The sequence below is a fragment of the Mus pahari genome, chromosome 4 (assembly GCF_900095145.1).
Source record: "Mus pahari chromosome 4, PAHARI_EIJ_v1.1, whole genome shotgun sequence".
In the NCBI taxonomy this organism is placed as follows: domain Eukaryota; kingdom Metazoa; phylum Chordata; class Mammalia; order Rodentia; family Muridae; genus Mus; species Mus pahari.
In genome coordinates this window covers 33,236,849-33,250,954 of record NC_034593.1, presented here as the reverse complement: position 1 = coordinate 33,250,954, position 14,106 = coordinate 33,236,849, and the positions used below count along the sequence as shown (strand labels likewise).

At 48.5% G+C, this 14,106-nt stretch overlaps 1 protein-coding gene across 1 annotated transcript in view; it reads right to left on the bottom strand.

Annotated features, from left to right (window-relative positions):
- The window catches only part of Fat4 (FAT atypical cadherin 4), a 123,461-nt gene extending 110,212 nt beyond the window's left edge, over positions 1-13,249 (bottom strand). The window contains exons 1-2 of the mRNA XM_021195709.2: positions 13,123-13,249; positions 7,568-12,761 (exon numbers count right to left, since the gene is read on the bottom strand). Of these exons, the coding sequence (XP_021051368.1) occupies positions 7,568-12,742 (5,175 nt within the window). The 5' untranslated portion in view covers positions 12,743-12,761; positions 13,123-13,249. The remainder of the gene's footprint in view (positions 1-7,567; positions 12,762-13,122) is intronic.
- Between the last annotated feature and the right edge of the window lie 857 nt (positions 13,250-14,106).

Here is a 14,106-nt window from a genome sequence, read left to right as displayed (position 1 = left end):
GGGCTTGCACTCACGGTGATCCTCCTGCATCAAACTCCTGAAGGCTAGAGCATTCACTGTCTCCTCTGTCCTGTACTAGCAGTTTGTCTCCTTCTTCAAGACAGTGTCTCACATATCTCAGCTGGTCTTCAGTTCCTGATACCTCTGCCTCCCGCCCCCCCCCCCAACCCCTAGGATTACAGATGTATGCAGCTGGGAGACTTCTGGCTGCATTTAGAACACACCCTCAGGAACTCTAACGTGGAGCTAGATTCTCCACTTCCAACTGCATCGACCTGCTGCTCACGTGACACTTCTGTAGCCTGCTGAGGCCAAGCAGCTCAGACCCTCCACACAGTGCTCCTCATCAGAAGTCATGTCCTCCTCTGATCCCACACCTCCCCTTTTGCAGACACTCCCCCAGTCCTCAGCTTGGGGTCTGGGCCAGCGTCACTAGCTGATCTGCTGACCACATTGACTGCAGCTGTAGAACATTAATCTCTCTCTGTGGCCGAGGCTAGCCTCAAACATGAGCTCTTTCTGCCGCTGCCTCTCCATCAATGTGATTACAGATCCACTCCCCCACTCCCAGGCATTACATCCCTTCTTGAAGATTTAATAACAAATACAGGAGTAAAGGCAATGTAATTTTTAAAGCAATTGATATATCCTTCTGTCTACAGAGTAACAACTTTTCTCCTGACACCAAAAAAATGGTTAACCACATACATAGGGACTGGGCTGGTATATATAGGCATTCATCAGGATATTTGTGCCTGTGTGAGCCACAGATCAACATCAGAGTCACAGCCAGTATTCATAGTAAACATGAATGGCAGTCTCACTCAAAATAAAAAATTAAAAAAAAATGTTCTTTAGAATCAATTGTACTAGATGAAGTCTCCAGTCTTAATGTCTTATCAGTGTTCTGTGTTACACAAGATAAATGATGTACAGAGAATCAGTGTTCTGCACCCAGCTGAGGGCTTAGGTAGTGTAAAAGAAAGCTCCAACTGACTGTGCGGTTAGCTTGAAAAGCAACTGTCTGGGGAGGCCCATTTCCACTGCAAAGAGCTACTAACAGAAACTGTTCCCTTTTATAATGAATGAAGGGGATCTGACACTTCAAGCAAAACACCTGGCAAGGTGAGTCGTTAGCGGTAAAAATCTGAGCTGACAAGCAAAAACTTTGGATTGTGAATAATTCCTAACCATCCCTAGGAGGTTTGCTAGGCAACAAATGGAGAGTGTTTTCTGCAAGGCAAATGCTACACTACGTGTCGTCATAAAAACAGGTGCTCAGATGACTAGGGGGAAGACAGCAGAGGCAAAGTCACACACTGCCGGTGGACTGGCCTGCAGTGACAAGTGGCTGCAAGAACACATCGTGACCAAGACAGGGTCCTCACTGGATGGTGCTGGGAAAAGCCCTGCTCCTATGCAGTGTGAATGAAGCTAGAGCTTTGTAAAAACGGGCTGAAGATGAAAGGCCAGACATGAAGATGAACTGTTACAATAAAACACTGCCCAATTTGATCCAAAATAGTGATCTTGCTTTATTATTATTATTATTATTATTATTATTATTATTATTATTATTTATCTCAAAAGTACAGACTGGAAAATAAAAAAAAATGCAAATACAAATCAAGACTAAAAAGCTTTTAGAGTGATAGAAACAACCAACACAGTAAGAGAAAAACCTATAGATAAGAAAACAGCCTAGCCGGGCATGGTGGTGCACGCCTTTAATCCCAGCACTCAGGAGGCAGAGGCAGGCGGATTTCTGTGTTCAAGGCCAGCCTGGTCTACAAAGTGAGTTCCAGGACAGCCAGGGCTATACAGAGAAACCCTGTCTCGAAAAACAAAAAAACAAACAAACAACACCCCCCCCCAAAAACAAAAACAAAAACAAAAAACAAACAAAAAAAACCAGCCTAGATTAGTGTTGCTAATATATGAGAAGTTTAAACATTTCAATAGCATCAAAGTAGGCACAAGAGTTAAATCATGGCCTTAAGATGTGATAGAAGTTGCATAGGTGGCCAACAGGTCTGTGAATGATTGTTGAACATCAAAGATCTTCAGGTAAACGTGAACCAAAACTAGGATGTCATATTCCACTCCAGTTAGAAAGACCGACATCTAAAAACAAGATTAGTGCTTCAGATGCTGTGAAGAATTTACTCGCATATGTGCTTAGTGTGTTGGTCAGTTTACTGTGACTGTAACAAAATACCTGGGATGACCAGTTTATGAGGATAAAGGGTTATTGTGGATTACAGATTTGAAGGCTGTGGCTCATGACCCATTGGCATCCTTGATTTGGGCCAGTGGTGAGCCAAAGATTGAGTCAAAAGAACATGGTGGCAGGAACTAACTACATCATGAGCCATAGCACCAAGAGGAAGAGGAAGGGGTTATGGCACTGGTCTTTAAGGATGTCATAAATATCCTAAATGCCCGCCCCCAGTTGCATCTCTGCAGGGCTCCAACACACCTCAGTAGTGACATGACAGGGACAGAGCCCACAACATCTGAACTGTAGCAGTGGAATGCAAACTGGTAGTTCTGTCACAGAAAAGACTAGAGAAGTTCTGTACAAACACGAAAGAAATGCTACAGGATGCAGAATCCAGAAGGAATGAAGAGCAGGCCTTGGAGAGGCAACTCCCTTCCATGCTAACTGAGCACTGTGAAAAAGACAGACTATAACACCAACCTAACCTATATGACCATCTGAAGAACACAGGATGCCTGTGCATGACACTCCATATCTGTCATGGCAGTGAGGCTCGCATCTACAGCTCCATGGATGAGACTGGAGGTGCGGTGCTGAGTGAAGTTATCAAGCACACACGGATGCCACAGGATCCCTGTGACTCGCTCATACCTGAGAGGCACAGGAGGAGAGGTAGTGGAGCTCCTAGAGTCTGGAGTATTTGGACAGGAGATGGTCGGATGTGATCAAGCATACACCACTGCTATTAGGAGGAACACATTTCAGGAGACAATATAGAGCAAAGCAACCACAACTGTTTATACACTGTATTTGTGAAACATATAAAGGGAGTGTGTGCTAATAACCTGGCAGACTAGCAAGGCTTAACTATATCACAATAAACACACACACACGTATATACATATACACATACATATCCATACAAACATATGCCTACATGCACACATACATACATGTATATGTATATATATATATATATATATATATATGTGTGTGTGTGTGTGTATGTGTATATATACTCACACAAAATCACACATAAGCATTCACATATATACATATAACACCTATAAACATATTTATACATATACATGTATACACACATATGAACACTTACACACACACACACACACACACATCAAAATGTTAGGTTATCCATCATTTAAAACAAGAATATTTGGAATTCACAAAACAAACTACCAAAAACTTCCCTGTCTCACAAAGTCTCTGTCGTTCACACCAGTATTTTCTGAGTTACAGACGGTTGATGAATATAGCTTAAACAGGGAACGATCCAACTGCAACATGGCATAGACCACGATATTCACATAACTACATGGGGAAAGCAGCTGACTGGTTTTCTGGTGGGTTGCCAGTTAAGTCCCAAGGCACTGTCCCTCCAGGGATGGTAAAATAAGGAATAAGGAACCAAATCAAAACACTTTTCCATTACCCTACTGAACCTCCCTTCTGAGGATGGATTAATCTCAATATTTCAACAGAAGAAAAAGTAAACGAAAACAACACATTGTATTCAACTAGAAAAAAAGTTTGAGACTCCTACTATATTCTGTAAGTCATGAGCCAAAGAAAAAATTTAAATGTGGGACATCATTATTTCCACTTTTCAAACTTGAACACGTAACATCTTTAAGCAAAAAAGAACATTATGTTTCTTATAATGTAAATAAATCAGTATTCTATATTTTTCTGTTGCTTAGTTAAAACTACCACATTAGTTACTTTTCTGGAGATGAGATGAAATACCACAACCAAAAGCAACTTACAGACAAAACCATTTATTTTGGCTTACAGTGTAGAAAGATGAAAGTCCATAGTGAAGGACAAGCATGGCAGGAAGTCACAGGAACAGGAAGCTGGGAGATCGTATATCCACTGCAAACAGGAAGCTGAGACCCAAGCAAGAAGTAGGGCGGGGCTATAAAATCTTCACACCTCCCCCAGTGATACCTCTAACAAAGCTCCACCTCCTAAAAGTCCCAAAATACAGAAGCCTATGCAGGACATTTCTCATTCAAGCCACCACAACTAGTATAGAAAAATAGTTGAGAGACACTCTTCATCAGGAAGCCCTTGGAGAGTTTCAAGGGAACATAAGAGGGCCCTGAGATCAGAGGCCTGAATGCAGCGTCTGTGATCCCAGTGGGTGAAGCCCCCTTTTCACTCAAGGTCACCATGTGTCAGACCACCCATTCTCTTCCCTCTGTTCTCTGGACTTTCTGACAATTCTCATGTCATTTGTAGAGCAGAGGTAGTTACTATTCTCTGCCCATATTCAACTGATCGGTCAAATTCACCAACACCCTCCCTTCCCGCAGTTTTCTTGGACTCGCTCCTCCGCGAGGAAGCTGTACTCTGGTCTTGGTTCATCTTACTCAGTAGTAACACGTTTGCACCCCCCCTACTGCATGCTGGGTAAAAGAATAAGACTCTGAAATAACAAAGACTGATGAAACAAAGCCGCTGGTCATCATGATGTCTGAGACCCTGAGTTGGAAGTTTATAGATGAAATAAAAATATATATGAAATATATTTTAAATTTTCAATAAAAATTAATTAATTGATTGACATATTACAGAAGACAGAATTACTTTGGAGGCATTCCTGCCCCTGCCAACCTTTAGCTCTGACAGGCAGGGTGAGAGAATGTGTCCCTTGGGAAAATGTCCAGCATAAGCAACATCAACTGTAATCCGAGAAAGCAGGCCAATTGTCCATCTTCTCTCCTGTCCTTCTTATCACCCAGAATGAGATCTGCTGTGACATTGGCCTGGGCTACGTACATCAGCCTGGACCTCTATCAGGTCAGACAAATGGGTGTTATCAAATGGATCAGAACATCTGAACCTGCAAACGGCGCACAAGCATCCCTTGTCATTGAGGCTCCTCTTTGCAGAGTCATAAGAAGTCAGTGGAACATAATGAAAAACTAGCTAGATTAATTTATATGTGGGAAAAAATAGGATCAATAATGATATGAAATTTTTACCTCTAAACCACTGCTTTCAGTGTTCTTTGGGCATAAGAAATAAACAAAGCAGTTGCTTTAAATTTCAGCAGGGCTGTACCAGAGGAACTCAAAGTTGGTTTATAATTTGAGCACTTCAGTGTATAAAGGGTATCCTGATATATGGGCATGCCGTGATGCCGTGAGCACACACACACACACACACACACACACACACACACACAGAGAGAGGGGGGGGGGAGAGAGAAAGAGACAGAGAGGGGAGGGGAAGGGGAGGGAGATGCAGAAACACACATTTGTATACAGATACATTCACACAAACACACACACAAGCAGGAACACACACACACACACACACACACACACAAATAGGCACACACATATACAAGAGAGAGAGAAAGAGAGACTAACAAATACACAAACACACATTCATGCACAGAGATACATTCACACAAACAGACACACACAAACACACACACACACACACACACACACAATCAACAAAAGTTGATTCTCCTTTGGTTTCTCAATGCAGAAGTCACAGGAAGCCCAAAAGAATACCTGTCACACTGATGTTAATTGAAGTTAAAGAGACACTGTGGCATACTGCCCCCATCCCTAAGAAAAATGATTTGTAATGATTATTTTTAGCCTTTATGCATGTTTCAGAGATAGCACTGTCTAGCACACTTATGGCAAGCCAACCTTTCCCTTTCGAATGGATTCATATCACCAGCATGATAGACCTAGTGGCACCCGGGAACGTTCCTTCCCTTGTTCTGCACCCCTCTGATGAGAGCAGTTGACTGACATAAACACCTAACCATGCCCCCTGTTTAACAAATGCAGTCATTACCCAGAGAGTCTTAATTGCCAACCCGCAGTAAATATTTTGCTTTTCAAACTAATCGAAGCTGCTCATCTCAGAAATAACTCCAGAGAAGAAAACGGGAGACAGGCAATAAACTCAAATCAAAGTAAAATTACACATAAATCATGACCTGAGCTGAACCGAAGACCCCTGGTGTCAAGGTCTTTACAGAAGGTGTAAGGAGACAATTTGACTCAGAAGCCTCCCGGGGACAAGATGTTTGAGGAAAAATTGAGATCCACTTACAATTACAGCCCTGTTGGGAATTATATTTCTAATGAATGCTAATGCCTTCTGAGTGCCATCCATAGGATGCATCCAGCTAGCGATCTCAAAAATAAACAATCACAGGGAATTTCAAAAGCTAACAATAAAAGCCAGCACTTCGAAGCAGAGCATCCTTCACCTCCCACAAGGAGAAAGCAGGCAAACAAACGCAGCAGCCTCCCTCCATCCCACCAGCGTGTTGTAGTTGGACCGCTGCCAAGCATCAGAAACCACACTTGATATTTTGAATTCTTGGATGAGTGACAGATGCTAGAACATCTCTGAGGGGAGCGGGAAGTGGGAGGAAGAACTCAGAAAGCATCAATGGAGCTTTCCAGAAGGTAGCTGTACCAGTTCTTGGTGATTTTCCCACAACCCTGGAACAAAGGCACTTAATAGAGATAGAGACGAAGGCAGACAATGATACAAGGATGAGGATGGGTGGAAGCAGTCTGCACCTTCTGGGGGATGGGCTTGGAAATGGTTTGTTTCCCAACTGGAGACAACATAAGTGCCTGCACCATCGCATCTAACAGCATTCTTTTATCATAAGAACCAGAGTGGCTGTCACATCTGACCTAACTATCCACAGACACCTGCGTTTACAGGGGAAAAGGGAAGTGTTTAGTCTGTGCCAGTCTGTAAGCCCTGCAGGCAGAAGTCAGGAACTTCCACAAGCGTGGCTCTGCACACTGAAATTATTCGCTGTCTATAAAGAATCCACCAAGCTTGCTGAGGATGAGAAAGTCAGTATTCTTCCGATGTAAACTGCCACGCGGGCTCCTGCTTCACTCAACTCAGAAATCTAATCCACTCAGGGTTCTAGCAAAGTTCTTCCCCCCTTAGAACAGGGATTTCTTAACTCTGAGACGGTTCACCCACAAGCCAGTTTTATTTCTAGAGAGATCTAGGTTAGTACAGTGGCTCTGCTCATACAAATGGACTTTATTTAATTCTGCAAATGGCTAAAGAAGTGGCAGTAGCCTTATGCTCATGATTGCTGATAAGGGACATAGAGTATACTTTTTAAAAATTCATTATTGATGACAACCGGGATTACAGCTGCATTTTCTGAAACTGTCAGTGTGTGACAACATGCTTCCATTGTCCCTTTTTATGAAAGTAGCCATGAAAACATAGTTGAGTCATAAAGAGTAAATATGAAGAAAAGAATTTTTTTTAAAGCCCACTGAGAACAAATAAAAGAATGTAAGCTCTTACCTCTGCTCTCTGTGTCCTGGGAAAGGCAGAGGACTTCTCTATGGCATAGACATCCACCAGGTAGAGACACGCTCCCTGCTCCCGGTCCAAAATGGCTGCAGTTTGAATGACACCTGTCTGCCGTCCAATGGTAAAGAGACGTCCAACAGTCTTCTCTTCACAACGAACAGAAACGATGTAATATTCCACTGGAGCTTCTGACCCTCTGGGGCTGGCTGCTTCTATGGAGATGACATTGGTGCCAATGGGCTCCCCTTCCTTCAAGATGGTTATGTATTTGGTCTGTGTGAAAACAGGCCCATCTAGGCCCTGGAGGATGACAGTGAGCTCTGTGGTCGACTTCCTCCGCTCTGGGCCCAGGTCTGTGGCTGATACTATGAGGTTGTAGATGAGCTGTGAAGGCACCAAGGCAGAAGCCACTCGAAGGTCTCCACTGTAACGATCCACAGTGAAGGTGTCTGTGTCCCCATTGAGTATCTCATACTCCACCTCACCATTGGCACCTTCATCTGGGTCTGCAGCCATGATGGTCGTCAGGACAGAACCGATCATGGCTGAAGGGTCTGCAGCCAGTGCATTTTGGGATATAAACATTGGGACATTGTCGTTGAGGTCGGTCACCAAGATGGTCACATTTTTCAAAGCATACCTCCTGGTTTCTATCGGCACTGCTTGGTCATTGGCTTTCACCGTTAACTCAAAGAGGTTGGCAAATTCCCGGTCGATCTCAGCACTGGTGTAGATGGTTCCTTTGACTTCGTCTATGCTGAAGTGGTTGCCTCGGGGCATCTGTTGGATGATGGCGTAAGACAACTGCCCATTGATATCCGCATCTGGGTCATGTGCCGTCACAGAAATTACAGACGTACCAAGGGGGATGTTCTCGACTATGGACTTAAAAATGTCTCCCGGAGGAAAGCTGGGGGGGTTGTCATTGAAGTCCCTCACCTGGATCACCACTGACATCGTGGATGATCGAGGAGGCCGCCCCTGGTCTTTCGCTGTTATGTTTAATTTATATAAAGACTGTGTCTCAAAGTCCAACTTTTTGGCTAGAAAGATACTCCCGGTGTTGGGGCTAATACTAAAAGTCCCGTGGTTGTTTGACCCTGTAATAGTGTAGTGTAGGTCGGCATTGACACCCGAGTCAGAGTCAGTGGCCGTGATAGAGGATACAAGTTCACCAATCCTCATGTTTTCCAAAACATCCACAAATAGTGTTGACTTTGGGAAAGAGGGAGTGTTATCATTCTCATCCAAAATATCGATACTCAGGGTGCAGGTCGAGTTGAGGGGGATGGCCCCCGAATCCACTGCCTGGATGAGGAGAGAATAGGCTGAGGTCGTTTCATAGTCTAGCTTGCCTACGAGAGTCACCTGACCGGAGAGGCTGTCTATGGCAAACTGTCTTTCTTCATTTCCTTTGAGGATAGAGTAGTGAATGAGACCATTGCTTCCCTCGTCCACGTCGGAGGCAGACACTCGCAAGACCTGGGTCAGATTGGTCGCCGTCTCGGATATTGTAGCTTGGTAAAAGTCTTTTAGAAACTTGGGGGCATTATCATTGATGTCCTTCATGTAGACATGCACAGTGGCCTGGTCCTTGAGGGGCTGAGGGAGGCCCTGATCCATGGCTATCACTGTGAAGCTGAACACTGCTGTCCCCCTTCTCCTCATGAGGGACTCCCTGTCAAACTTGTGAGTGTTGGTTATCTCCCCAGTGATGGCATGCAACTCAAAATTTGGCTGCGCCACTTCAAAAGCATACCTTACTTCCCCATTCGGCCCAAAGTCTTTGTCCACAGCACTGACTTTGCCTACGAAGGACCCAGCTCTCTGCTCCTCTTCGAAGTAAAATGTGTAATTGGTGCTATTAAACAAAGGCCTGTTGTCATTCACATCTTCTAAAAGCACAGTGACATTCACAGTAGCACTTAGAGGCTCCACTGCCCGGTCGGAGGCAACAACCAGTAACACGTATCTGTCCTGAAGTTCACGATCCAGTTCACTTTTTATATACAGCTGGCCATCTGGGAATATGCCAAAGGCATCCCCGTTGTTCCCATCTGTGATCGCATATGCTATTTCCCCATTTGCTCCAGAATCTTTGTCCGAAGCTTGTACTTTAAAGAATCGAGAATTCACAGGCTCTGACTCAGAGAGTGTGACCTCATAGGAAATCTGATCAAACACTGGTGGGTTGTCATTTACATCATGGACGTAAACTGTCAGAAGGATGCTGGAGGACAGCTGAGGGACACCCATATCAGAGGCCACGATTTCTACCTGGTATGACCCAGAATGGACATCTAGGGCCCCCAGCAGACTAATGTTACCATTCTGCTCATTAATAGTAAACAGGTTCTTGGGGTTCTGCTTCAGGCTATAGAGCACTCTACCGTTGACACCCTCATCCGGGTCCATGGCTTTGGCCTGGAAGATGCTGTGTCCCGCCTGCCAGTTCTCCACAGCATTGATGCTTTCCACGGACTGGAGGAAGTGGGGGGCATTGTCGTTCAAATCTTTCACTGTGATGTTAACCACAGTGTCTCCCGTGATGGCCCCCCCACTGGCCACTACTCTCAGCTGGTAAAAGGACTGCTCTTCCCTGTCAATGACACTTGCTGTGGTCAGCTGCCCTGTGATGGGATTCATAGCAAACATCCCTCTCTGGTCCCCGGTAGTGATGAGATAACTGATGTTGGCATTGAGGTCCATGGTAGTTGCAGAAACACTGCCCACATGATACCCCAGAGCCACATTCTCAAAGACCACAAAGCTGTAGGCGGCCTGGCTGAACACGGGTGGGTTGTCTTGTGTGTCTAACACCGTGACAGTTACGATGGCCTGGTTGGGAGACTGTAGATTGCCCCCATCTGTGGCCACTACTTGCAGCTGGTATGCTGTTTTCTCTTCTCTATCTAGGGCCATTTTTGTAGAAATGACCCCACTCTTCGCATGAATCTGAAACCGAGACCTGTCCCCAGCTGATATACTATACTTAACAGTTCCGTTGGGACCCATGTCTGGGTCGGTAGCAGACACGGTGGTGACATAGCTACCTCCAGGCTCATTTTCCTGGATATGAGCGAAGTATTGGACTGGGTAGAACACAGGGCTATTGTCGTTTATATCTAGAAGACTGACATTTACCTGAGCTGTGGAGGACTGGGGAGGGGAACCCAGGTCTGTGGCTAGAATCGATAGACAGTAGAAGGCCTGTTCCTCTCTGTCCAGGGAGGAGATAGTACTCAGCCTCCCAGATACTGGATCCAGGCGGAAGAGCCTTTGGTCACCCTCTGCCTCTTGCAGGGAGAAGCGCACTGTCCCATTGTCACCCAGATCCCTGTCTGTTGCCCCAAGAACCAACAACTCTGTCCCAATTGGAGCATTTTCAACCACAGACACCTCATAACCTTCAGGCTGGCTAAACGCCGGCTTTTCATCATTGACATCCAGGACAGTTACCACAAGCTGGGCATAGGATACCTTGGGGTGGACCCCCTGGTCTCGGGCACTAATATTTAGTACAATCTGGGAAGCAAGTTCACGGTCAAGGCCTCCAGCAGCACTGGTAGTTACCAGGCCACTGTGCTCACTAATGTGAAACCAGCCCAACCCATTTCCGGAGACAATGCTATAACGCAGGTTAGCATTCAGACCAGAGTCGCCATCGGTGGCCGACACCCCACTCACGTAGCTCCCCGGAGGCACCTCCTCGCTCAGGTTCACTCTGTACACTTGCTGCTCAAATACCGGAGGGTGATCATTGATGTCATTGACAAAAATCACCAAGCTGGCCACAGACGAGCGCGCCTGGACCTCGGCGGTAGGGGGCGCCCCGGAGTTATCCGAGACTGAGACAGTGAGGTTGTAAGAAGGGATGCGCTCCCGGTCCAGGGCGCTGGCCACCTTGATGAGGCTCAGGTTGGGCACCTTGCTCCTCTGTACCTCAAAGTGGCGCTGCTCATTACCCCCGAGAATCTGCACTGAAATGTTTCCGTTGGCTGCTGGGGAGTCAGCGTCAGTCACGGTGAGCAGAGCCACCACGGTACCCACCTGCGCATTCTCATCCACCGAAGCATAGCGCGAGGTGGCAGGGAAGTAGCGAAACTTCACTACCGGGTCATTGTCATTGACATCCAGCAGCTGGATAAGCGCTTCGGCGCGCCCTGTGAGAGAGGGCACGCCCCGGTCCGTGGCCTGAACTGTCAGAGAATACTGTCGCCTGGCCTCGAAATCTAGCGGCTCTCTCACGGTGATGAGCCCTGTCTCTGGGTCCATCTGGAAGGGGGTTCCCTCATCTTGCAGCCGGTAACGGATGTCTGCATTGGTGCCCTCGTCTGCGTCCGCCGCCGCCACCTGCAGGACACTGGAGCCCACCACTGCGTCTTCAGGCACCCCCGTCTGGTAATGGGAACTGCCAAACACCGGGGGATTGTCGTTAATGTCCTGTACAGTCACGTTGACCTGAAGGTAACCCCGACGCTTTGGCTCACCCTTGTCCTCCACCTCCACCAGGAGCTGGTACTGAGGTGTGACCTCGCGGTCCAGCCCGCCCTTGGACACCAGGTGCAGGAACGCTCCCTCGCCACTGGGGTTCAAGGTGATGTCCAGGCGAAAGCGGCCCGCCTCGTTGCCACTAACGATGCGGTAGGAGCGGTGGTCCACACCGTTGGAGCCGATGTCAGAGTCCGTGGCGGTGTCCAGAATGACCTGACGCCCGCTACCACTGTCCTCCTTGAAGGTGACCACGATCGAGGGGTCTGGGAAGACTGGGGCGTTGTCGTTGAGGTCACGCACCAGCACTCTCACCTCGGTAGGGTATGTGGGGGAGCTGGAAAGGACCACCAGGTTGACCACATCGCTGGGCAGGCTCTCGCGGTCGATGGTAGCTGTGGTGTACAAAGCTCCGGTGCTGCTGTTAATCGCGAACAGGGCGTGGCTTTCACTGAGCCGATAGGTGAAGCCAGGACGCGTTGAGATGGTGCCCACCAGAGTCCCTGGGGGCTGCTCTTCCATCACCTGGAAGACCTGACGGTGTTCGGCCGCTTGGACTCGGGCAGAGCCTGGGAGCAGCGACAGCAGCCCCCAGACTCTCAGGAGCTGACACAGAGATGGAGAGGGTAGCAGGATCCGCCTGCGGCCAGGAGCCAGGTTTGCAGCCAAGTTCATGGTCCTAGTTTCAAGGAACCTGGAGAAGAAGAGAAACAAGGTGAAGGAAACGGGATGGTCTGGAGGACTTCTGAGTGGTACCAGTAAAAAGCCAGCTTGGCCTGAGACCTCTGCAGTTCAGAAGAGTGGGTGAGGGACAGGAGCTCTGGAGAAGGCTCTAAGTGGCCAGTGAGTCGAGCAGCGCAGAAGAGAGTGAGGCTACAGTCGACGGAGCATCCCTGGGCTCTCCGGTGAAAGTTTCCAGGCCTCCAGACACTTAGATTGAAATTCCAAGTCTGAGCGTCCTGGCCGCGGACCTGAGTGCGAGAGGCGGCCTGGATTTGGGAGATCTGAGGAGTCTCTTACTGCACTCACTTCTCTCCAAAAACTTTAGAACTTACCCAGGAACGAGAAGCCAAAAAGCACAGGGCCAAGGGCCGCAGAGCCCCTGCACCCTGGAGACACAGCGGGGAGAGTCCGAAGCTAGCTGTGAAGACTCTTCTCCGGTTTCATTCCGGGCAAGCCTGGAAGGTGGTCTCTGGGTCGGGCTCCCTCCCCCTGCAGCGGAGGCAGCCAGGGCTCCCCGTCCCTGCTCCAGCAGCTCTCAGCTCCGTGCCTCTGCCGGCAGCCCGGGCTGCCTTTGCTCTCGCAGTGGGTCGAAGCCCGAGGTCCAGCCCAGGCTGCCGCAGGCGCTGCTCTGCATCCTTCACCTCCGCGCCGGCACCATTTGTACATCCACTGAGCTCCGGTTTCCCTTCCTCCTCGGCGCCGCGGGGGTCGGACAGCAGAGGCAGCGCTTGGTCCCGGAGTCCCCTCCCCTCACCATGCCAGGGGCTCTTCCCCGGGCGTCAGCGGGCACCAGCGCCCCCGAGCGCTCCTCGCCCTTGTCCTGGGATCTGTGCTTTTATTGTCCCGGGTCAGTTTCACTTTGTAATCCTCCAGGCTTTGTGTTTGGAGAGGGGTGGGTCCCTCCGTCGTGGTCCCCGCGGGCAATGGGGGAGCGGAGGTGCGGGGCAGCTGCTTGGTGCGCCCTGTGGACGCACTCCTTTGCAGCCGGGACTCCGAGGTGGCACTTCGAAGTATCTGGAGCCCGGCGAGTCCCCCGCTGCCTCTCCTGGTCCCTCGCACTCTCCCCGCCCCTTCCCCGCTGCGCGCACACACACGCACTCGCACACACACGCGCACACACGGAGGGGGAGGGTTGTCCGCGATCGCGAGCAGGACTGAGAAACTTTGCTCGCCCCTTGGAGCTCCCGGACTCCAGTGGCCGCCACTCCCCTGCTCTGGTCCTGTCACCCGCGGGCCCTGCCCCGCTACAGCTCATTGGCCACAGCCCCGCCCCGCGTCCCCGCCACCCTAGCCTCCAGCCGCCACTGGCTGGGGCG